The sequence below is a fragment of the Phyllostomus discolor genome, chromosome 7, assembly GCF_004126475.2.
Source record: "Phyllostomus discolor isolate MPI-MPIP mPhyDis1 chromosome 7, mPhyDis1.pri.v3, whole genome shotgun sequence".
In the NCBI taxonomy this organism is placed as follows: domain Eukaryota; kingdom Metazoa; phylum Chordata; class Mammalia; order Chiroptera; family Phyllostomidae; genus Phyllostomus; species Phyllostomus discolor.
In genome coordinates, this window is record NC_040909.2 from 5,426,323 (window position 1) to 5,450,020 (window position 23,698).

General features: G+C 51.5%; 2 protein-coding genes across 9 annotated transcripts; both read left to right on the forward strand.

Moving 5' to 3' along the window:
- The first annotated feature begins 1,884 nt into the window (after positions 1-1,884).
- On the forward strand, positions 1,885-21,756 carry SPINK8 (serine peptidase inhibitor Kazal type 8 (putative)). 2 transcript variants are annotated; one of them, XM_036030384.1, is made up of 6 exons: positions 1,896-2,052; positions 2,644-2,874; positions 6,028-6,074; positions 7,208-7,329; positions 8,439-8,481; positions 10,478-10,656. In XM_036030384.1, the coding sequence occupies exons 2-6, from the start codon at positions 2,808-2,810 to the stop codon at positions 10,487-10,489; spliced, it is 291 nt and encodes a 96-aa protein (XP_035886277.1). In that variant the 5' UTR covers positions 1,896-2,052; positions 2,644-2,807; the 3' UTR covers positions 10,490-10,656. The 2 variants fall into 2 exon arrangements, with proteins under 2 accessions (XP_035886278.1, XP_035886277.1); XM_036030385.1 differs by lacking the exons at positions 8,439-8,481; positions 10,478-10,656 and adding an exon at positions 21,745-21,756 and having other exon boundaries at positions 1,885-2,052; positions 7,208-7,333.
- NME6 (NME/NM23 nucleoside diphosphate kinase 6) lies at positions 13,031-21,655 on the forward strand. 7 transcript variants are annotated; one of them, XM_036030379.1, is made up of 6 exons: positions 13,031-13,975; positions 16,467-16,571; positions 18,120-18,222; positions 19,020-19,059; positions 19,491-19,651; positions 19,918-21,655. In XM_036030379.1, the coding sequence occupies exons 2-6, from the start codon at positions 16,482-16,484 to the stop codon at positions 20,124-20,126; spliced, it is 603 nt and encodes a 200-aa protein (XP_035886272.1). In that variant the 5' UTR covers positions 13,031-13,975; positions 16,467-16,481; the 3' UTR covers positions 20,127-21,655. The 7 variants fall into 7 exon arrangements, with proteins under 7 accessions (XP_035886272.1, XP_035886275.1, XP_035886270.1 ...); XM_036030382.1 differs by lacking the exon at positions 13,031-13,975 and adding an exon at positions 13,985-14,066; XM_036030377.1 differs by lacking the exon at positions 13,031-13,975 and adding an exon at positions 13,988-14,037.
- Positions 21,757-23,698: the final 1,942 nt, after the last annotated feature.

Sequence of the window (23,698 nt, forward strand, 5' to 3'; positions counted from 1 at the left end):
GCTTCTCACTCCAAAGCCTGGACTCACCCCCTTCTGAGGCCTGAATGACCGGGGGTAGCAGGGTGGGCGGAGGGGGCAGTGGGAGAAGCGGGGAGCCTGGGCCACGGACGTGTGGGGCCAGAGTCTGTGCTCTGTGGGGAGGGTGGGGGTGGGCAAGGCGCACCCTGGATTCGGGGTGCAGTCGGGAGGGGGTCCCCTGGCTCTAGGGCACAGGCAGAGGTGCCCCAGGCTCTCCGGGGCAGGGAGTGGAAGGGGTGCTCCCCTTTGGCTCCCAGCTCTGGGGAGGGTGGCCTCCGCTGCGCCTCCCTGGAGTGGAGGGAGCAGGGGCTGCCCAGCACCCAGAAGGGGGAGTGGCCGAGAGGCTGGCGGCGGGGTGGGCGGAGGCTCCCTGGGGAGGAAGCCAATGCCTCTGCTATCGAAAGGTCATCTTGTCTGCCTTGGCCTCCAGCCCGCGGGCTGTGACAAATCTGGCTCCTCCTGCCTGACCTCCCCTAACCCTCCCCCGGGGCCAGTGTCCAGAACAGTCCACCTGGCAACCATCGGTTCGGGCTGCTTTCAGGAATGGGGAGGAGGCAGCGCCTCTTCCCATGGACCTGCCAGCCAGGCCCACAATTCAGCCAGTGAGAAAACCTGGGTCCCGAGGGCGGTACCCTTCTCACCCGCGTGCTTGGGAAGGGGCTCGCCCTGCCCACAGCCCGGAAGAGCATCAGGCAGAGGGAACCCAGGCACAGCCCCCACCCCTCCCCCGAGTCAGGCGCTTTTGTTGTCCATAGTTTTCACACGGGTAATCCAAGGCACAGAGAGGCCAAGTAACTTGCCCGAGATCACACAGTGAAGACGTGCAGGAGCAGAGTTTGGCTTTGGCTCTAGGAAGGACTTAGCAGGACTCAAGAAGGGGTTTGGCGGGACTGGGGAGGGGAAGGTGAGGGGAAGGGGATGAACGGACTGGGCAGAGCTGGGGTTGGGGCACGGCAGTTTTTCCCAACCCGAAGGCTGGGAGGAGAAGGGGCCCAACCTCGAGGGCTCACGCCCCCTCCAAGGGCTGCCCCAGACTGGTGCGGGCAGGTGGGGGCAGGTGGGGTCCTGGGGGGCGCCCAGCTCCAGGACACGGGCTGTGGGCCCTGCGTCGAGGGCCAGGACTGTGCCCAGTGGAGTGGACACTGCATGTTTAAAGCCAGAGCAGAGGGGACTCTTTGAACACTCCGGGCAATCCAATATGGAGTCACTGTCAGCCATGACAGTGACGTCAAGACTCAGGTCATGGGGTGTAACACCCTTGGGAGGGGCGGGGACACCCAAAACCACAAGCTGGGACACTCGGGTAAGGCCTTCATCTGGACGCAGGTGTGAGCGGGACCTCCACCCCCTGTGGGCTGTAAAAACACCGAGCTCTGACCACCGGCTGCGGGAACCCGGCTGTACCAGGGGTCATGCTGGAGCCCCCCTTGGGACGCCCACCTGCCTTGAGATCAACGCCCCCACCCCCACCTTCAGAAGCCGCCAGTGACCGGGACCTCGTGCCACACGCTGACTCTGCTGGCGTTTACCCCTGAGCTTCCCTCTCTGGGTGTGACCTGCTTGTGACTCTTGGCTTATCGGGACGGTCTCCCCTGATAAACCAGCAGATGTGGCACCTGACAGCACTGTGTGCCCGCCTGCAGCAACCCTGGAACACAGCCATTGCAAGAGAGATAACAATGTGGGAACTCAAAACCCGGGCAGGACGTCTGGGTGGGTTTGGGTCTGGCCAGAACCACTAGGCCTTGGAGCGGAAGCGGACGGCGCAGACCACCCTGGGAACACCGAGACGGGAACTCCGGGATCGGGTGTGACGGGCCCAACCTGGAGTCGGAAGGAATGGGTTCGCGTTGTGTCAACATCTCCCAGCTTTAAAGGTCACTCACTGTCCTCCACTGCCAGGCATCCTGACCTTGGGAAGACACTGCGCCCCGCCCCCGCCCCACACCCAGTGTCGTTTCATTACCAGCAAACTGCACATAGAAAAGATCTTGTCCGGCCAGTTTCTCCGAAAAACCGTAGGAGTCACAGCAGGTAAGGTGGCCTTGTTACTTTGAAAACTTTTGAGTAGGAAAAGAGTTATAGTATTGATTCTTTGGTTTTACTCAGGGAAGGGCCTTGGGCAAAAATCACCTAGATACAGAATCTGCCTGGAAAATGTATGGAAAAAATGTATAGAAACCTGCGGATAATGCCAATTGGCGTGTGCTGTAGCATTTTCGATAATGCAAGTAAGCTGTTGATAAATAAATACTCTGCGGTGTTCATTTCAACCATGTCATTAGTTACTAAATGGTGATGCCCAAGGGATAGTGTCCGGAAGATCGGCCATATGGGGGTGTCTGGCGCTCTGACCCTTCCTGTTTCTTACTGTCTGGTGACCTGACCTGTGTCACTAAGCCTCCTAGCGACTGCCCTTCTTCCTTCAGAGATAAGCATCAACTTTTACACCTTTCATCGAAACATTTTTGGTGCTTATTCTTCATCAAAAGAATGTCATCCCTTGAAAACATTCTTTACGACCTCTTTTTTTTCTGGCATCTTCTAAAATTCTATGTTTGAGTTCGTTTTTCTCTGATGTTGAATTATTCTAAGCAAATGAATTAAGCGATTTCATTTCACCAGACACCATCCGTTCCAAGTAGCTCGAGGCAAGAACACACTTGAAGAAGTATTTCAGCTTCGTTTCTTGGTGGACGAGGGGGTCTCTGTGGGAATTTGTACTTCACGGAGGGTTTTCTGTCCTGCTGTCAAAAGCTGCATTTTTTTCCCACAGCTCCTGTGCCACCATGAAGGGGGCCTTCCTGAACACCGTCCTCGTCCTGGCCATCTCCGCCTGGGCTGCCTTCGCGGTGGGTGAGTTCCATGTCCTTGCTCTGCCCACATTCTCCGCAGCGTATGCGGGGCCGTGGGGAAATTAGAGGTAGAAGCGGGCGTGCCGTTCAGTTTTATTTAACCCTAATTCCTCAGGTTAGAGGTGTAGAAACTGAAGCAAAAAGAGAGAGAGAGAGAGAGGGAGAGAGAGAGAGAGAGAGAGAGAGAGGAGAAGAAAAAGGGGAGAGGGAACAGAGCTACCTAAGAATAACGTTTCTAAATGTCACTTGAATTAAAATAGTATAGATCTGAGATACATTCCAACAAGATCTGTATGGTAAGCCATATGCAGCTACTAAAATACTCAGAAAAGGTTATTATGGGAATTACGAGGTTACACTAGGTTATATTCACTTAATGCAGCGAAGGAGGAATCGGGAAGCAAAAGCATATGAGACACGCAGAAAACAAAATAAAATGCCAGATGTAAATCTAACTATATCATAAAAACCTTAAATGTGAGTGAATTCCACAATCTGATCAAAAGGTAGAAATTGTTGGACTAAATTTAAAAAAACAAGATCCAGCTACATACTATTACAGGAAATAAACTTGTTCAGCAGAAATGGAAAAGCTGACCCTAAACTTCGTGTGGAAATGCAAGACTGAGGTGGCCGAAACAATCTTGAAAGAGAACAAGAACGTGGCACATGCTCCTGCATCCCATGGCAGAACTTGCTACAGAGGCGCAGGATCGGGACGGCGTAGAGTCAGCATGGGGTAGAAGTACAGATCCATGGAATAGCCTTAAAATCTAAACAGAAAAAGGCCTTACTTACTTTTAGGGTGGGTTGATTTTAACAAGGCTCTGAAACGATTCGATGGTGAATTGTCTTTTCACCAAACGCTGTGGGGTGGACTGAGCACCCACGTGCAGAAGAATGAGCGTGGACCCTTTCCTCACGTCAGAGACAAACGTTAACTCAAAACGAATCACAGAACTGAATGTAAGGGGTAAGATGATAAAACTATAAGAAAATATGAGCGAATTTTTATGACCTTGCGTGAGGCAAAGCCTTATTGAATAGGATACCAAAGGCAGAAGAAAAAAAGAAAAATAGGTAAATTAGACTTCATCAAAATTAAAAATTTTAGTGCTTCAAATGATGCCAATAAAGACAACCATAAAGTGATAGGCTACCCAGAGAATGGGTGAAATTGTTTGTAAAGCACATATCTGACAACGAACCAGGATCCAGTGCGTATACAAAGAACTCGTACAACTCAATAATAAAAAGACTCAAAATGGTCTATTCTTTTTAAAAAGACCAAGTACCTGAGCAGACATTTCTCCAAAGAAGATACACGAATGGCCAATAAGCACATGAAAAGAGGCCCAGCTTCACTCCCTGGTCAGTAGGAAAAAGTAGGAAAACACATATGGAAATCACAACGAGCCCTGGCTGGTGTAGCTCAGTGGACTGTGTAGGCCTACAAACCAAAGAGTCTCTGGTTCGATTCCCAGTCAGGGCACATGCCTGGGTTGCAGGCCAGGTCCCCAGTATGGGGTGCCTAAGAGGCAACCACACATTGACGTTTCTCTCCCTGTCTTTCTCCTTCCCTTCCCCTCTCTCTAAAAATGAATAAATAATCTTAAAAAACAAGAACCACAATAAGATACCGCTTCATATTCATTAGGAGGACTGCCATAAAAAAAGAAATAATAACCAGTGTTAGCAGAAATGCTAGCAAACTGGAACCTTCTTACATTGCTGTTGGGAATGTGAAATGGTGCAGCCGCTTTGGGAAATGTTCTTCAAAAGGTCACCGCACGACCCAGCGATTCCATCTGCAGCTCCGTGCCCGAGGGAAAGGAAGACACACCGCCACGCAGAAACGCGGCGCGAACGTCCACGGCAGACTTGCTCATCGTAGTAGCCGGAGAGGGAAAACAGCAAGCGGCCCATCAACTGACTGATGGATACAGAAAGTGGGATGTGCACATGCAACGGAATATCATTCACTTATAAAAAGGAATGAAGAACTGATGCACGTCATATCAGGGATAAACCTTTAAAACATTATTCTGAGGGAAAGAGGACAACATGAAAGACTACACATTATATGATTGCATTTACATAAAGTTCCAGAAAGGACAGACAGCAAACGGGTGGCCGTCTGGGGAGGAGAGAGGGGGTGGGTGCTGAGGGAGGGAGGGGAGGCGGCTGCCTATGAGCACGGGTTTCTCTCCGGAGCTGAAGGTTTCTGACATCGATCTCGGTGATGGCCGCACAGCTCCGGGACTTTCATAAAGACCTTGAACCATGCACTTTAAATACATGAGTTCTGTGTTATGTACATTTTATTTTAAGAAAATTGATATACAGGGGTAGGTGAAGGAGGTTTACAGTTGTATGTGAAAAGTTTATTCTTTATAGTTTATTAATTATTGTATTCTTTATTTGTATTATGACTATAAGCCTACTTTTGCTCCCTCCAGTCTAGAGCTGATATGTTATATATTGTAATAATTATGTTAGATAATTATAATATATACTATAATATATGTAATAAAATGTTATATACATCTATATGAATAATTGCAAAGACTGCTTTGGATCCAGAACATGTAATTTTTTAAAAAGATTTTGTTTATTTTTTTTTAGAGGGAAAGGGAAGGAGAAAGAGAGGGAGAGAAACATCAATGTGTGGTTGCCTCTTGCTCCCCCTACTGGGGACCTGGCCTGCAACCCAGGCACGTGCTCTAGATTAGGAATCAAACCGGTGACTTTTTGGTTCGCAGGCTGGCACTCAATCTGTGGAGTCACACCAGCCAGGGCAGAATATTTAAGTCTTAATGAAACCCAACATCTTTTAAGATATTTCAATATAATTATTTTATTGTGATTTGTAACTTACAGGGTGTTTTCTAAAAGAAAAAGGGCTGTGGAAAGCGTTATTTGCTTGTGAAGTGGAAGGGCTGGGACGACCTCCGTTTTACGGGAGGGGGAGGGGCAGAAGCGTCCCAGCTGCCCCCTTCTTTAGAGGGTGGCGTGCATCCGAGAGGACCGTCAGCCTCTTCCGAGGGGACCCGAGGCTGCCCGCGTGCCAGCCAGGGTCTCCCTCACCCCAGCCTCTTTCCCTGGGGGCGGAAGACCGAGCAGCAACCCTCCTGAAGCCGCTTCTGTCTTGCAGACTTCCCTGTTCCTACGGGCGAGGGGGCGAGCCTCAGGGAGACAAAGGTGAGCTCTGTTTCCCGGCTTCCCCGCCACAGGACTGGGGGGAAGCCCGGTTTCCCGACAGCCCCGGCTCTTCCTTCCAGGAGTTGGGGGGCCAGAGGGGACTTGCGTGGGTAGAATGCCACCCTAAAAGCTGAGTCGTCAACTACGCGTAGCACGTTTTGTATGTCCCCGAGCCCTCTTCCCATTCACGGTCCCCGTCGGTTCATACAACCCGCTTGTGGGATGATGGGAGGCAAGCATTTTGCACCGTTAAATGCATGCTGAAGCCATGGCTGAAGCTCAGGCCTGTCTTGTGCTACAGCGCACATTCGGCGGGGGTGCACTAAGTCACACACCTGCCTCCCACACACTTCACATTGTGTCGCTTTGAACCCCTCCCTCCACATCCGAACTCTGCCGTGGCAAGCTGGAGCCCCCTGCTGTCTGGAGCGCCACACACACACACACAAGTCACTCAGTAATGTCGATGAGGAAAGTCTAACCTAGAAAGACATTTTCCCCTTTGACCTCACCACCGCAGTTTGCGGTTGGTAGGACAGGGATTCTTACCCTAAGGAATTTATGGCTCGGGCTGGGAAGTCCACAGGTTTTATGTTACATTGCAACACATTATATTGTACTATATTACCGGATTTTGCTGTGTACAATGTGAACTCACATTTTTGGCCCAAACTTTCAGGGAAAAAAAACTTTCGTTTTTATTTTTCAATAGTTTATTTATTTATATTTAGATACTAGGGGGTTTTTTTTGTATTATAAAGGAATTTTAGCATTTATCTTTGAACATATTATGGTACAAGAAATGTTGTGTAACAAATCATTACAAACCACAAGAACAGAGATGCAAAGTATTCAGGTACCACCCATGTATCATGTACCTCCTTATTTTCCCTCAAAAACCTGGGCAAAACAGTGCACACTGTACACGGAAAATCTGGGCATGTTATATTGCATGAAAGTGTTATATGTCGGTGGCGGTAAATGCCAGGGGTCAAACTCTGATGCTTCTAAAGCCTGGTCCCCAAACTCCTGGTCTGGTGCTCCTCGTCCCCCTGCATCACCCGCCACCAGCAGTGACAGTCAGAGGACCTGGAGGAGGGCGTCTGGAGCAGGAGTCTGTGTCTCACCTTCAGGTCAAATGCGCCAGCAATATCCATCAGTGCTGGTTTGTCTCCTACATCAAGCCCAGCGAGTCCATCTGCGGCAGTGACATGGTCACCTACAACGGCGAATGCCACCTGTGCTTCAGAATCCTGTAAGTTTTCATTTTATTCTCCCTCCTCTCCACTCAGGAGGCTAAAGGGGCCAACCCCAGAATGACCCCCCGAAAATGCGTCCTGCTGGTGAGATCCCCCCTCCAGCGATGACTCCACTACTCCACGTCTTCCAGGCTTCCCTAGGCTCCCAAGGCGACCCCCCACTCACACGATGCAGAAACGAAGACCCCCAGGGTGTGGTCTGGCCTGGGCAAGGGTCAGCTGAGAAAAACATGTCCGTCCCCCCTCACTTTATTGCTATGATACCATTACGTTGGTTGATATTTTTAGGTTGAATCACCTGCACACTTAGGAAAAAATCCCACCTGATCATGGTGTACAATCCTTTTAATATTCTTTTGGCTTCCGTGTGTGTTCGTAAGAATTTTGCATCATACTCATAAGGATGCTTGTCTGTTGTTTCCTTTCTCTGAGATGTTTTGTCTGTCTTCACTATTGTGGTAATTATGGCTTCGTAGAATGATTAGGGAGTGTTTATTCCTCTTCTATTTAGAAGCATTTGAGAAGGATTCGTATTAAATCTGCTGAAAATGTTTGTTACACTTTACTAATGAAGACTTCTGATCCTGAGCTTTAATGGAGTTGTTTTTTTTTTCCTGATTCAATCTCTTAATATAGGTCTGTTGATTTTGTTTCCTCTTGAATCAGATTAGATAATTTGTGTGTTTCTAGGAGCTTGTCCATTTCATCCAGGTTATCCAATTTATTAATGTACGGTTGTTCACAGTATCCTTTATAATCATTTTTATTGCTTTAAGGTCACTGGTAATGCCTTTTGTTAAATGCATATTTTAACTTTAATGGACATTGCCTTTCTAATAGTCTGCATTTCTACTTAACTATTCAAAACTATTTTGAGAATAATCAAGAATTTTCCAGATTTGATTTAAGGATGAGCATGTTTTATACAGTCAACCTCTTAGACAAATAAAGATCTATATCATAGATATTTTAAACTACTTTATTAGATAAGAATTCACTATTAGCAGAATGTGTCCTTCTCAAACTTAGCTAAAGTTATCAGCTAAAACTTAGTCATAACATATCCTAGAGCAAAAGTAATCATTTTAACATATAATTTTTTCAGATATGAAAAGCAGAGCATAACTAAACTGCATGATGGACCGTGCGTGAGTAAAGCCACCTTTACTTTTCATTTTCAGGAGTGAACCAAAATATAGTTAAGCACCCCTTGTTGTAGAGAGTTTCAAATATTGTGTTATGAAAAATTTCAAGCATGCATGGAGTCAAAGACACTATAATAAACCTCATATGCCTATTGCATAGATTCTACAAAGCACAGTGTTTGCCACATTTCCTTCCTCTGCTACTTCCCTTTGCTGAAGTTCATGAGCACCTGTCTCGGACATCACGTGGCTTCCCTCCTCCACCCTTCAGGGTGCATCCCTGGGATGAGAAGATGTTCCCTTACCGAAAATGCTGCTCTATACCTAACTCGTCCCTTGTCATCTTCTAGCACATACTTCATGTTCAGGTTTCCCAAGCCATCTCAAAACTAACATCTTCTGGGGAAAGAAATGTACTTTGGCCTGATAATTCGACAGTAAAGAACGTCTATTCCACCCTTTTTCTCCCCTGCCGTGTCTAGCTCCCCGGGCATTCACGGAACACACCGGGTGGGAGGTTATTCTGAGTGCGAATGGCCGGGGCTTTGCCTGGCCCTCCCTGCTCTGGATGCTGTGCTTGCGAGTCGAGGGTCATGGGGCCAAGCAGGCACTCAGCTGATACCGCAGGGATCACTAGGCTGTTCCGAGGCGTGGAAGTGGGGTGGGGACAAATCATGTTGGGAGAGAAAATAAAAAGATAGCACGTAAAGCAGATAAAAAGACAATTATATAATTTTGTAATAATTTTACGACAGTATCTCCTGATACAATCTCAATGCCAAGTTCGCAGGGCTCATCTGATTCCAGACCCGTGTACATATCGCTCACTCGGAGATCCATGACTGGCATGTTCTCTGCTCCCACTACAGAGAAATCATGAGACTTTTTATGATTTGGGGGTCATTGCAATGGGACCTCACACTATCCCTACTTCTGTCAGATCCTTGTGACCTGGGCTAATTCATAGGAAATCCGGCTGAATGCCCTTCCTCTTCTAGCTGGGCCACTTGTCAAATAAGCCTTTGGTCCTAGGTCCATTTCAAACTTCTAACTTCAAAAAAGTGCTTTTAAACTGGAGGGTATCCATAAAGTGGCATCCAAGGCCGTCTTCTGGCAGAATTTCTTTCTCCTTGGGGCAGTCTTTGTCCTGTTCAGGTCTTCAACTGATGGACGAGGCCACCCGCAGGGTGAGAGGCAACCTGCTTTCCGCAAAGGCCTCTGATTTGACGGTTCATCTCATCCAACAACACTTCTCAGGAGTATTCAGAGTGTGACACCAAATATCCGGGCACCGTGGCCCAGCCAAGTCCGTACATAAAATGTACAGTCCCGAAGCCTGTGCCTGGAACTACTGGTGAGAAGACGGCCGCCGAGCACCCGCCCCAGGGGCCACGGCGTGAGCAAGCAGTGCCCGTGCTACTTCATCCAGGTCTCTCCGTGTTCGTCTGTGTCCTGGATGGGGCTTCAGTCTGCCCATGGCGGAAACGGAGATACCACAATCACCACTCCGGGGGTGGCCTGAATCACAGACTATTAACATTGTGAAGAGGGGTCCCAAATTCACTGGGTGCATGGTCAACCTACAAAATCAGTAACGTTTCTTTACAGCAGTTAACACCTAATTAGAAAATGAAATAATATATCACTCAAAATAGAAACAAAAACTATGAACTCTCTGGAAATCAACCTTTCTCCTCAAAACTGCCAAAAACTTTAAGGACGTTTAAGATCCTGAGAGAGAGGCCCACGTTCCTGGATTGTAACTTAAGCTCTCCGACCGCCCTCCGCCTCTTCCGCCCCACGGCTCCCCCGGGGGCCGAAGGCTCAGCGGCACCCCGTCCTTTGCTCTCCTCTGCCCGCTGCCACGGTGCCTTTTCTCTTCTCCAGAGAAATGAGAATGTCTCTAGTCTGCCGGCATTCCTCCTGCTGGGCTACACGTGGTAGTCTTTCTCTTCACTTCCCCAGGTTTGATTTCTCTAAGCACACACTTCTCTTGCAGGCAAACTCCTGAGCTTACACCGCAGAGAGGCACAGCGCCGCTGAGTCCCCGCATGATCAAGTGAAACGGAATGATTGCCTCTTAAAGTACACCCCCGGTAGAGGAGAATGCTGGCCCCGGAGGAAGCCAACGGTCAGCGTCAAACTCACTGATTTGCTTCAGTAAATGATTCTCAGCAGGAAATCTGGCTGGCGAACGTTTTTCTCAGTTACTAAGACATATCTTTTTAAAAGATCAGCTCTTTTGTGGTTGCACCCCAAAACTACACGACTGTGCCGTGGGCTCCCTGTTCTTGTGCGGGTTACGAACACACGGCCACAGGTGTCTGCACGAGGGGACAGGTGCCTCGGGAGCAGCCACACTTACTAGAGGTGGTGCTGGGCGTTGTGAGGCTGAGTGAACGTCAAGAGAGAGACGTGACTTTCAATACATCAGGATTTGGCTTGAGAAATGGTAACCGTACTGTAAGAAATTCAGTTTTATTGAGCACAATACTTGGGAGTAGTGCCTGGCCACATTAACGCTTCTAAATGCTTCACAAGCACTAACTCATTTAAGTTTTTCGGCAAACCTAAGTACAGCCTTGTTTTACAAAGAAACTGAGGCTTAGAGAGTTTCACACAACCCTCAATGAGGATTTTATTAGAATGAACTGCAGATTCTTACATAAAACATTTGGTTACGGCCCTAGGGAAACACGCACACGCACACATACACGTTAAGCTGAGCATGGACGAAGAAACGACACACGCATGCGTGTGAAGCTTCAGGAAGCCAGGCACACACAGCGTGGCCCCTGCTTCCCGCCCTTCCCGTGGGAGCCAGCGGGGCGCACGCTTGGCTGCGTTTTGGAAGTTTGACAGGAGGTGGCTCTACCTTTTGGCAGGGGTGGAGGATTACGTTGGACTCAAAGGAATGTTTGGATCTGGTGATACGGCCCAGAACATAAAAGAGACCAGGTGAGAAATGTGGGGACCACAGCATCACATTTCAGCTGAGACATTTCAAACACTCTCTGGATTAGCCGTGTTGAATGTTGGCCACTTGGTTCATAAGCAAGTGTGTGGGGTCTTTTAAAGATTGAATTTATTTACTTGTTTTTAGAGAGAGGGAAAGGGAGGGAGAAAGAGAAGAGAAACATTAATGTGAGAGAGAAACATCAACTGGTTGCCTTTACACACACCCCAGATGGGGACCGGCCCACAACCCAGGCATGTGCCCTGACTGGAATCGAACCAGCGACCCTTTGGTTCGCAGGCCCGCGCTCAATCCACTGAGCTACACCAGCTAGAGCACTTTTTTTTTTTAATTAAAAAAATATGTTTACTGATTTTAGAGAGGAAGGGAAAGCGAGAGAAACGTTGATTGGTTGCTCCCCATATGCACCCCGACGGGATCGAACCCACGTCTGTTGGTGCATGGGTCGATGCTGCAACTGAGCCGCACCAGCCAGGGCAAGAGAGACTTTCTACAGGGGCTCCTTTCCTCCTTGCTTTCTGTAGCCTGGCAAAGGGCCAGCTCCACGAGTCTTCCTTCTCTCCACCAGTGAAATGACAGACTCTCAGTGAGCTTTCTGGAAAGGAGTAGAGGAATAGCAGTGAGAAACATGTCAAAAGAGAAATTTTGGAAAGAAATCTCCTCCTTGTCAGACACACCCAGAAGCTGAGGGTAGTATCTGGAGGAACACACAGAAGTCTCGATTCTCACCAGGTCCCTAGGGGAACAAACTTTAGAAACAGGGACAGCAGCTTCAGCTAAAATGAAAACCTCCGGAAATTCTCAGCAGAAATGTATGGGTCAAGAGCCCCCTTCCTCCCCAGGAGGCAGGTGTCCTGGGCCTGAGCCGCTCACCAGCACGAGGTAGCGGCCCCTGAGGACTGTTCACAGGCGGGGACCTGAGGGACCTGTCCCTAGAGCCTGCCCTCAGAGCAGCCCGGGGCTGGCAGAGACAGAGGACCCAAAGGGGTTAAGAAACTTCCTTGAGCCTTAGCGAAACGGAATGAAGACTTTCTAGCCTATTCACCTTGCCACAGATACCAATGAGGATCACGGGTTTCTTTTTTTGAATTTTTTCATTGTTATCCTATTACAGTTGTCCCAATTTTTTTCCCTTTGCCCTCCTCCATCCAGCCCAGCCAACAGCTTCCTTAGGACAAAATGTTGCCTGGTATCTGCTAGGAGCTGGGGATTGGCCTGTTTTCTAAGTTTTGTGGGAGTGGGGCAGTGCTGGGATAATTATGTCCTGTTAACTATCTACATTCTTTTTGTGGTTGCCACTGTTTTAAGTGAGACTGACTCATAGGAGACTCGGCATTGAATCCGGGTAGCAGAGTATGAGGCAGGTGCATCTGGCTCTCACGCTGTTTTCCGACAGATCCGTCAAGTACTGATTAAGCTCATATTTGGCCTCCACCTGCCTGCCCTTCCTCTCTTTCTCTTGGTTCTGAGCCTAAGCTCAGAAAAGGGAGTTATGTATTGGGTCTCCCCCTACCATCACATCTGCCCTTACTTTCATTATGTAGGCTTGTGGCCGAGGATGGTCAAAGCAACTATAAAACGGTTTCCTAAAGACCCCTGTGGCAACCAGGACCACAGACCTCCTACCAACGTTCCAGGAGTGCGACACCTGGACATGCAGACACTAGAGTCAGCTGGGAAAATGTTTAAACTGATGACAGTTATCATTCGTTATCCTTCCTCTCAAATTCTCTGATTCCCTCCAAGAAAAAACTGTGCCCTCTCCTTACATGAGACCACGCTCCAGGAACACCCCAGTTCTCATCTCCTTACCCTGGACGACTTCAAGAGACCCCGGGGTAACCCACTCCACTAGCCGGTGCCCGAATTCCTTAGCGGCACGTTCCAGACCCTTACCGCTAGTTTCCCTAAGAATCCTGCCTCGCCCACCCCGAATTCGCTGTGCTCCTTCGAGCCTATGTGATCGCTCCGCGCTCCAAAGGTTCCCGGTGGCTGCTGCCTGCCTCCGCCCTCGCGATGGAGCGCACAAGCCCTTCGCGGAGCTCCGACACGCACTGGGCACACGGACCTTGCGTGAGACAAAGAATACAAGAGTCGGGCAAGGTGTCTGTCGGTGGCGCCGCTGGCGGGCACTGCGCTCCGCCAGGCTGCCACCCTGCACCGCCCATCCTGTCCTGGGCACCCCGGCTCGCCCTCCCTCCTGAACGAGGGGGTCCTCCCAGCTAGGCTCGGAGGGCAGCTCCCGCCGGAGACGGCGTCCGCCTCTCCTCTGGTGCCGGAGAGCGACGAGGGCCACCGGCAGTCGACCCTCCTGCTGCAAGCTGCCGCCGCCGTTTTGAGCCCTGATAAACCGGACAGCACAGTGGCCTCCCGGGCTCACACACCCCTTTACTCTGCTTCCGCTGGGCCCGAGGTCCCCGGCAAGGACCCCAGAGGGGCTGCCCGCCGAACGCCTGAAGGCCCCCGCTTGGGCTGGCTAGCACGGCGCCTGGTGGCCGCGCCACGCTGCCGGAGGACAGGGTGAGTCCGCACCCGCACTCCAGCTGGCCTGGGGCTCCGAATAGCCCAGAACTTTGTCCCAGGTACCAGGAGCAGGGGCGCGCGGCTGCAGGTCTGGAGAAAAGGAGGGGGCGGGGGAGGGTAGGAGATTGTGAGCCTGGGGGACTGGGGGCGGGGCCTCACGTGCTGTGGGGCGGAGGCTGAGTTGAGGGTCTGTAGGTACCCGCTGCACAGACCTGGACGAGAGGCGTTCGTGCTGCCTTCCGGACGCAGAGGAATGGAATAGGTGCCTCCGGTGTTGGGGCAAATGCCCAGGCAGCTCCTAAAGTTTGTACTTCTCTGATGGAGTGACCTTTAAGTTGAGCAGGTTTCTCGACCTGTCATCACTTGTTGTAAACTAAGAACCAAGACAGCTGTAGTTGGCATTAGGAAAGGACCCACGTCCTCCCATGGAGGCTTCTCGCAGCCTGGACTTGGAATAGCTGGATCAGGTTCACTGATTAATTCGTTCAACAAATACTGTTGAGAGCGAACTCTGTGCTAGACGCTCTGCGTAGGTGCCAGGATACGATGCTGAGCAAAACAGACCCCTGCTTTCATGGTGCCGACCTTCTAGTGGGGAAGACGGAACAGACGAACACATGCAAGGAGCCCTGAGAACATGTTACAGGAGAAGTGAGCTAGGATCTAGTAGGTGAGTAGGAGGAAACCAGAGGAAGCACATTCTGGCCGCGAAAACTCCTCATACACACGCTGTCAGGCCAGAAAGCCCTGGTGCTGTAAGGCCAGGGGGGTGGCAGGAGTAGGAACCGGGAGGCCGTTCAGGAGACTGCTGTAGAAGTGGGGGGAGGTCGGACGCTGTCTGGGACTTGGTGACAGAGGTTGAGAGGGGAGAATGTTATGGGTTTGAGACACCATGTTGGTTAGGTAAAATGACCAGAATTTAGTGATAGTGTGAACTCGGAAGGTGAGGGAGGGGAGGTGTCAGGAGTGTCTCTCCCTAGATGTATGGAAAAGATTCCTCGTGCTTTGGGTCACTCGCTACCTGGGACACTGAGGAGACTGGCTTGGCCAATCTGGTACTGGGTAGACTGGGCTTAGCATTGTGGTTCGAGTGCAGCATCGGGCTGAAAGGTACAGAAAGGGTGGCATGAGGAGGAGAGACCTTGGCATAATTCCTCATTGGAGCCGGCTCCGGACAGCACTTTGAATGTGGTTGTCAGGCCACTGCCGGGCTAGGGGACATGAGAGTGTTGGCCAGGCTGGCCCTGCGCGTGCTCACAGAAGCCTTCTCTGTTTGTTGGCGAATGTCGCGGTTCCCCCCAGATGTGTTTCGAGACCTAGTCCTTAGTCCTGCAGAGATGGTCCATTTTTCACATGTAAATAGAAGTTCGCAGCTGGAATAGATCTCAGATTCTCTTCATCCAGAGTATAAAATACTTTTATGTTCTGTATGTCATTTCCATAATTATTTATTGGACTCTTACAGCATGTTAGACACTAGAAATACAAATATGAGTGGAATAAGACTATAAAGGTTCATTTAGTCCACAGGTGGCAAACACAAGGCCCGAGGGCTGAATCCGGCCCTCCACCTTATTTTACCACCTTATTTTATCCGGCCGGGGCCTTGTTTCTGTCTGGCGGCAGGCCTGAGCTCCTTGCCCCCAGCTAAGGAGTAGTTACATTTATACAGCGCTGAAGTTATATCTGGCCCTTTGAAGGCAACCGCTAGGTGAAAATGAGTGAAAATGAGTTTTATACCCCTGTTTGAGTCAATAAAACGAATCAAGCTCCTTTGTGCCAAGTACTGTTTCAGCCGCTTCGTATACGACACGGTTGCAGCTAGTCCCTGAACTTGGAGTTGCACATCTGTAAGGCTTGCCATCGGGAACAGCTGAGTGTATTACAGGGCTCGAACTGGGCGGGAAAGTGTCTGACCGACCTGTAAGAGTAGATAAGAGATGGAGTGTATCCAGCGGGCTCCTTGGTATCCTGCCAGCATCCCAGTTCTTGTCCGTCCCATCTCCCAGGTCCGCGGGCAGTGGGAGAGCAGGACCAGGCAGAGGCCCTTTGCAGCGGGAGCACGTGTGCTACCCTCGTGGCCCGGCCGTTGAGAAGTGTGACTTGTAACTCCTCTGAAACACAGAGGACAGTTAGGAAGGGAAGGGAATCCGGGGAGAGACGGGTAGTGTTTAAGCTGGAATTTCTCTGGAGTGGGCCGCTCCTCTGTAGGCTTCCAGTGGCCTAGCCCAGACAGCGTATTCCCCAGGCAGCCCCGGTGTCCCCTCTGCCACTCCTTCCCTCCATCCCATGAGCACAAACGGGCCATTAAATACAACCGTGTGCACGTGTGTACATAACAATGTGTGCAGCCTTCCCACGTGCCCGTCATGTGCTCCCTGAGTGACAGGAGTGGGAACACCGGCTGGCTTGCACAGCCGCATGGCTCCAGAGCAGGAAGGGTGGGAAGCGCAGTCGCGACGGGTCCCTAATCCGGCTCTGATGGCAGGAGCGGGAGAGCGGGATGGCCTCGATCTTGCGAAGCCCTCAGGCTCTGCAGCTCACCCTGGCCCTGATCAAGCCTGATGCGGTCGCTCACCCACTGATTCTGGAGGTAAGCATGAACCCTGAGCCTCTGCCGTGTGCCTGGACATTGCCGCTGTTTCGGGTGCCACCGGGCCCCTTGTGCAGGCTGACAGTGCAGCCCTGTGCCGGGTACCGTGGAGGCGGAGCTAGGAGCCATAAGAAGACTAAAGACCTGCTAGCGAATTGGGCAGATATAAAATATAAGAAAGAGTCCCGTATAATAAGAAGTGGAGCCAAACCTCAAGACAGTGTGCGCGCATTAGTTTTCTATTGCTACGTAAAAATTACCATAAACTTAGCAGCTTTAAATAACGCTCCTTATTAATTCACAGTTCTAGAATTTGAGGTGCAGGAGACCTGGCTGGGTTCCTTCCTTGTGGTTTCACAGGGCCAAAGCCAAGGTGTCAGCTGACTGGTCCCTTATCTGGACGTCTGGGGAAGAATCCACTCCCAGACTTGCTCGGGTTGTTGGCAGAATTCTGTTCCTGTGGTTGTAGGACTGAGGGTCTTGTGTCCTTGCCGTAGGCGGGATGGCCCTCTGCCTCTAAGGACCAGTCACATCCCTCACCTGACGGCCCGCTCTGTCTCCAAGACCGCAGCGGTGCACGGATCTTCAGGTCCATCTGACTCCGCCTGTACCTCCCAGCCAGATACGTCTCTGCTGCTCAAGAGCCCACGTGATTAATTAGGCCCGGCTGGATACTCTCCCTTTTGATGAAAGCCAGGCCCACCAATAGTGACCTTAATTACACGTGCAAACTCTCTCTTGTCATGTCACATGACATAATCGTTCTGCATGATATTCACAGTCCTGGAGATTTAGGGAAGGCAACTTGGTGGGCTAGGCGAGGGCCGTTTGAGCACCCCGCTTACAGTAGTTCGGTGAGCAGAGCCGAGCAGCATTGCTGAGTCAGCCCGCCGGGGCGCCAAGGGAGGCCAGAGCCATCAGGACCGGTGGCTTGCAAGGGTTGAGACTGTGCACCAATCCGGGGGGACTAGCATCCCGCAGAAGGGGGGTGCTCAGGTGGGCGTGGCGTGTCTGAGGGCCACGGGCAGGCTGAGTTCGTGGGACTAGAGACCGGGAAATTGGGGGGGCGGGGAAGTACAACCTCGAGGACCAGAGCACCGGACCAGAGTGGCCGCTCTTTACCCAAGAATGACAAGAACCACCCAGACACTGCTGACCAGAGTGTGACCAGTCGAACGACGTTTTCGACTGGTGAGGGGTGATGTTGTAGAGAGAGGGGGAGGAACGCAGGGCAGGGCCACTGTCCAGAGACGCCGATGAAGGTCTGAGTGGTGGGTCTGGTGGGCTCGGGCTTGAGGGGCTGGAGGGGCTGTAGGAACAGGGGCCGGGGCCAGTCACAGCACCTCCGGCCTCTCCGCCCAAGGCTCACGTTCGGCCGTGTGACCGCAGGGCTTCGCGTCACCCCACCATCTTCCCTTCTGGCCCATCGAGGGACAGGCTGCCGAGTCCCGGGCTCCCACGGGTCCCCGAGGTCCCTCGGGTCCGCCTTTTGTTCGCTCAGGCGGCCCTTGGGACTGACCTTAATCTCCGTGGTGATGTCCCCCCCAGGCTGTGCACCAGCAGATCCTGAGCAACAAGCTCCTTATCGTGCGGAGGAGAGAGCTCGTGTGGCGGAAGGAGGACTGCCGGAGGTTCTACCGAGAGCACGAAGGTAGGCTCCGCAGCCTGGAGAGTGGGCGGCTTCCCTGTCCCCAAGGCGGGCGAGACGGCTGTACCCGGACACGTGACCCGGGCTCTCGGCCACCAGCTGTGAAATGGCCGCCCATCTCAGGTCTCGGCATTGACTCCGAGTTTTCATGAGTATCAGGGCTTGGTTTGGTTTTCAATATTTTCTAGGAAGGTTCTACTTCACAGTGCCAAGCAGACACTGAGTTTTCTGGCCTGATGGTATCAGTAGTTAACATGTAGTGAGTGCTGCCTCGGCCTGACACTGTCCCAGGGCTCACGAGTTCATGTAACTCTCCCAGCAGCCCGTGCGGTGGGCATTGGTGTGTCCCCAGCATACAGATTAGGGAACCGAGTCAGAGAGGTTAATGAGTCACGCAAACTCGCCCAGGTGTAAGTGGCAGAGCCTGGATTCTGACCCAGGTAGGTCAGACTCCAAGGGCCTTGTTCTTTGCTTTAAAACAGTTTTTTTTTTTTTAAATTTATTTATTTTTCGAGAGAGGGGAAGGGAGGGAGAAAGAGAGGGAGAGAAACATCTGTGTGCAAGAGATACATGGGTCAGTTGCCTCTCACATGCCCCCAGCTGGGGACCTGGCAGCAACTCATGCATGTACCCTGACTGGGAATCGAACCGGCAACCCTTTGGTTCGCAGGCCGGCACTCAGTCCCCTGAGCCACACCAGCCAGGGCTAGAACAGTTCTGATTATTCCAAGTCAGGAGGCAGTGGTGCGAACGGCTCTCCTGGGCATCGGTGTCTTGACGAAGGTGCTGTCTCTTTGCAGGGCGTTTTTTCTACCAGCGGCTGGTGGAGTTCATGGCCAGGTACTTCGGGTTTCGGCCCCAGCGTCTTTATCTACTGAGACTTGCCTCCCTGCCCCCTCAGTAGATTCATCAGTTCCATTTGCCAGTCTTTAAAGCTTAGCGAGTGTCCAGTGTCTGGAGAAACTCGGATTTGGGGCTCTGACCGAGCCAGCACTGGCCTGGTGGCCCCCTGTCCCGTGGCGGTCACCGACCCAGTGGCTGTAGGAGAGTGCCATCAAATGCTGCCCGGCCACTCGGCTGATCTCTGCGGCCTCCTGCGATAGCAGCAGTCACCCCCCAGCACCTGTGTGGAGCAGCATGGGTGCCCAGCTAGAAAGGCCAGGAAACTCTCCCGATGGACAGGGTGCCTGCGTCGGCGCCCTGCGTCCCGCGTGCCGTCCTGGACCCGGGGGCCCGATTCCTGATCGATGAATGCTCCTTTTCTTCCCCAGTGGGCCCATCCGAGCCTACATCCTCGCCCACAAGGATGCCATCCAGCTCTGGAGGACGCTGATGGGACCCACCAGGGTGTTCCGGGCACGCCACGTGGCCCCAGATTCAATTCGTGGGAGTTTCGGCCTCACTGACACCCGCAACACCACCCACGGCTCTGGTGAGTCTGCCCCCACAGGCCCACAGCCACAGGTCAGGGAGGGTAGTTTGGGGCCGGTGGGCAGGCTGAGAGCCAGGTCCTTCCGGTGAGCTTTTTCCCCAACTGGGGTCCGGCCCTTTGCGGCCATCTCAGCCGACGTGGCCCGAGGGCTGAGGAACGGGCAGGCGACTTCGAAGCTCTGGTTTCTGAACCTGATTGTGAGGACTTGTCGCCTCCATTCTGCACTTCCTAACACCGTCCCTTCTGTTTCTTACCTCCTCTTGCAGACTCCGTGGCTTCGGCCAGTAGAGAGATCGCGGCCTTCTTCCCTGACTTCAGCGAGCAGCGCTGGTATGAGGAGGAGGAGCCCGGGCTGCGCTGCGGCCCCGTGCACTACAGCCCCGAGGGCGGCGTCCACCGCGCAGCCGGCGCGGGGGCCCCGAGGCAGGCCTGTCCGTGTGTGAAGACTGGCGGCACGGCCAAGACTTTCTCCTGAGCCCTCCGGTCCAGAGTGTTCTCCCGAGACCAGGGAGGCCTGGGGCTCCTGGTGCCCTCTCCGCTAGACACTGCCACCTGCCCGAGTGCCTGGCTCCTCGCCGCCGCCACCACGTCCAGAACCTGCCTCTCTGTCTACCTCTCCGTTGGAGCGTTTGTCGGTGGCTCAGAGGAATAACGCTTCCTCTTTCCTCCAAACACTGTTCATCCTTTTGTAAGCAGGAGCTTGCCCCCCGACTCTGCAGGGGCTCCCGGTGAGCACCAGGGGGCCCAGGGGGCCGTCTTCCTCAGTGCCAGCCAGCAGTCAAGGCCGGGAGTGCTGCGCTGGTGCCTTCTCTCCATCCTTAATGGAGTCACTAGTCATTAAACCTGCCCTGAAGCCAAGTGTCTCCCTGTGTTCAGTGGAGAGAGATGGCGTAGAAATCTCCCGCGAGGCTCACACACACACACAGGGTGCGGCTTGGGCTGTGCGTGAGGCGCCCAGAGACAGAGCTGCGTGCGGGTTCAAATCCAGGCTGTGCCTCCGGCACGGGCTGCGCCCTGGAGGAAGGGGAGGTTTTGGTTTTGAACAACGGTGTGTCTGCCCAGTAGAGGAGTTTTTTTGTTTTTTTGGGTTCTTTTTATTACTGATTTTTAGGGAGAGAGAGAGAGAGAGAGAGAAACATCGATTTGTTGTTCCACTTACATATTCATTGGTTGTCTCTTGTATGTGCCCTGACCGGGGAGCGAACCCACAACCTTGGCCCATCAGGACCGTGCTCTAACCAACTGAGCTGTGCGGCCAGGGTTTTTATGAGGCATGTTTTTATGATTCCCTTTTTTTTGGTGATTGGCACAAAGCCACTAAAGGTAGTCACATTTTTGTTGTAGCTGAGGGTGACAGTTATCAATTACTTCATGAAGAAGCACCTCAAAATTTAGTGGCTTAAAACGGAAATGCGTTCTTCTTACGTGTCTGTCTGTTGGCTGGGTGGTTCCACTAGTGTCACCTGGACTGGCTCGTGTGGCTGCACTCAGCAGGTGGGCCCAGCGTGCTCTTTCATTTTGAGCTGCTTCATAGCACGGTTGTTTCAGGGTTCCAAGATGGCAGGCCCCCTCTTCACAAGCTTAGGAAGCTTCTGTTTGTGTCGTGTTTGCTAACATCCCATTGGCCAAAGCAAGTCACGTGGCCAAACACAGAGTCCATTTGGGAAGGACCTGTATGAAAACATGGATACTAGGTGTTATGCATTCTTGGGGGCCATTACCATGGCAATCTGCAACACTGGAGATAGTGAAGAGCCTTGAATTTATATAGAATTTATGAAAACAAATATTTGCACAAGCCAACAAAGGAGATGAAACAATAGCAATAGAGTAAGAAGGCCCAAGTTCAAATTCTGGGTTCAGTGTACAGGTGGCGAGGTCCTGGGCCAGGTCCAATGTCCAAGTTTGCTGTCACGTACAAAGTTGCAGGTCAAATCCTTGTCTAAATTTCAGGCTTAATGTGTGGGAGTAGGTCAGAGTTCAGGATTAAGTTGATGCCACATCCAGGTCTGAAGTCTGGGCATTAGGTCCAGATCCGGGGTCAAGGCATGAAGTCCAAGTCCTCTCAGAAGTTCAGGTTCAAGGGGAAGGAGGAGAGGGATAATGGGGGAAGGAAGGGGAAGGGTCAAGTCAGCGAACATGTACAAAGGACCCATGGACAAAGACAACGGGGAAGGAGGATTGAAAGTGGAAGATGGGGGAAGGGGAGGGCAGGGGAGAGTAATGGGGGGAAATAGGGACAACTGTCATTGGGCAACAATAAAAAAATTAAAAAGTAAGCCCTGGCTGGAGTGACTCAATGGATTGAGTGCCAGACTGAAAACCAAAGGGTCACCGGTTCAATTCCCAGTCGGGGCACATGCCTGGGTTGTGGGCCAGGTCCCCAGTGTGGGGTGTGTGAGAGGCAACCACACATTGATGTTTCTCTCCCTCTCTCCCTTCCCCTCTCTCTAAAAACAAATGAATAAAATATTTTTAAAAAGAAGAAATCAGTGTTCTTATTTTTGTTTTTAATTTTTAAAGTTGGGCTCTCAAGAAGAAGAAAACACTTTTTTTTTCATTTTATTTATTTTTAGAGGAGAAGGCAAGAAGAAAGGGAGAAAAACACCAATGTGTGGTTGCCTCTCACACAACCCAGGCATGTGGCCTGACTGCGAATCAAACTGGCAACCCTTTGGTTCATAGCCCGCGCTCGGTCCACTGGGCTGCACCAGCCAGGGTAGAAGAAAACACTTTCATCAAAGTTAACATCAGCTCGATTTCACCAGTAGTGGGTTTTTGGCTTTAGAATGTAAACAATTTTAGGCAAATTCATTGTCTGAGATTTTGGGGGCTCATGTAAGTAGTTAAGTGAAAGAACGAACCTTAGTCTTGCAGACGCTGGGCAGTGGGGGCTCGGGCGGTCCAGGACCCTTGGGTCATGGCATGAAGGCTCAGAGCAACTGCTGAAGCGCAGGTAGGACTCCATGCCCATCTCCCCTCAGACCCTCACCCCCAGGCAAGCACACAAGGAGCCACGTGGGTGAGCTTTTATCAATTTCTCGAATACAGTGGACGGAAGGGATTCAATACCCTGCTTTTATGTTGGTATGACAGGTGGTGCAATCCATTACCTCACCACAAAAACACAATCATACTCTTAAATTGGTAAAATGTCTCTATCTTTCCTGTATAAATCAACTTTACATCTGTACAAAACCAGCCCCCAGTGGGCACTCAGAAGTCATCATTCCGTCAGCATCCCTCCGTCTCGCCCATCTTGTCCTTACCGCGAGGTCCCTCCGCATGCTGGTAGCTCCACGTCCCCCTCAGTCCCCACCCGTTGTAGAGAGGACATCCTCGGTGCCTGAGTAAAATGACTGGAGACGTAAGTGAAGGGAATGGATGTGATGCTAACACAGAGGGAGGAGGGAGAGGGCTGGGAGGTAGGTGTGAAGTAAGCAGCGCACACAAAGCTGGTGGCAACTGGAGACGCCGGCAGCAGGGAAGAGTCTAGGAGAAAGGCTTGAATAAGAAGACAGGAATCAAATTCTGCTGTGGCTGCAGGAAAGATAAAGACTAAGGGAAAACGGGAATTTGAAAACATGGAAGATGATTGGTGGGGTCAGCATACTGACCACTGAGGGGGGGAGTTTGAAGCAAGGCTGCGGAGGTGGGGGGGGGGGGGTGCCGGATGAGAGGGAAGAGTGGACAGATGGGCATTTCCAAGCATCTTAAAGAGGAGACACAGTGGATGCAGATAAAATAGAATTAGCAGAGGTGTTTTTGGTTTTGTTTTTGTAGAATAGGAATCATTTGAACATACTTATATATTAAGGAAGTGGAGTCCGTGGAGAGGGATTGGTTTACAATAAATATACCTTATAATCACTCATATAAAATTTCTAAGACACAGGAGGGACTAGGACCTCAGAAAACGGGAGTGAAGAGACCGGGAGAGTAAAACAGAAGAGGAGGAGCTGGTCAGCCCTGTGACCAGCTGGCCCCAGTTTAGCTGGAGGCCCTCTGCCTCCCAATAGAAGCCGGAGACTGGGAATTGGCCTACAG

Bases quoted from the DNA above. Each gene is read 5' to 3' on its own strand.
- NME6 (XM_036030379.1), top strand. From the start codon at position 16,482: ATGGCCTCGATCTTGCGAAGCCCTCAGGCTCTGCAGCTCACCCTGGCC. The intron at 16,572-18,119 runs GTAAGCATGAAC...TGTCCCCCCCAG, and splicing joins CTCACCCACTGATTCTGGAG to GCTGTGCACCAGCAGATCCT. The intron at 18,223-19,019 runs GTAGGCTCCGCA...GTCTCTTTGCAG, and splicing joins GTTCTACCGAGAGCACGAAG to GGCGTTTTTTCTACCAGCGG.
- SPINK8 (XM_036030384.1), top strand. From the start codon at position 2,808: ATGAAGGGGGCCTTCCTGAACACCGTCCTCGTCCTGGCCATCTCCGCC. The intron at 2,875-6,027 runs GTGAGTTCCATG...TCTGTCTTGCAG, and splicing joins CTGGGCTGCCTTCGCGGTGG to ACTTCCCTGTTCCTACGGGC. The intron at 6,075-7,207 runs GTGAGCTCTGTT...TCTCACCTTCAG, and splicing joins CGAGCCTCAGGGAGACAAAG to GTCAAATGCGCCAGCAATAT.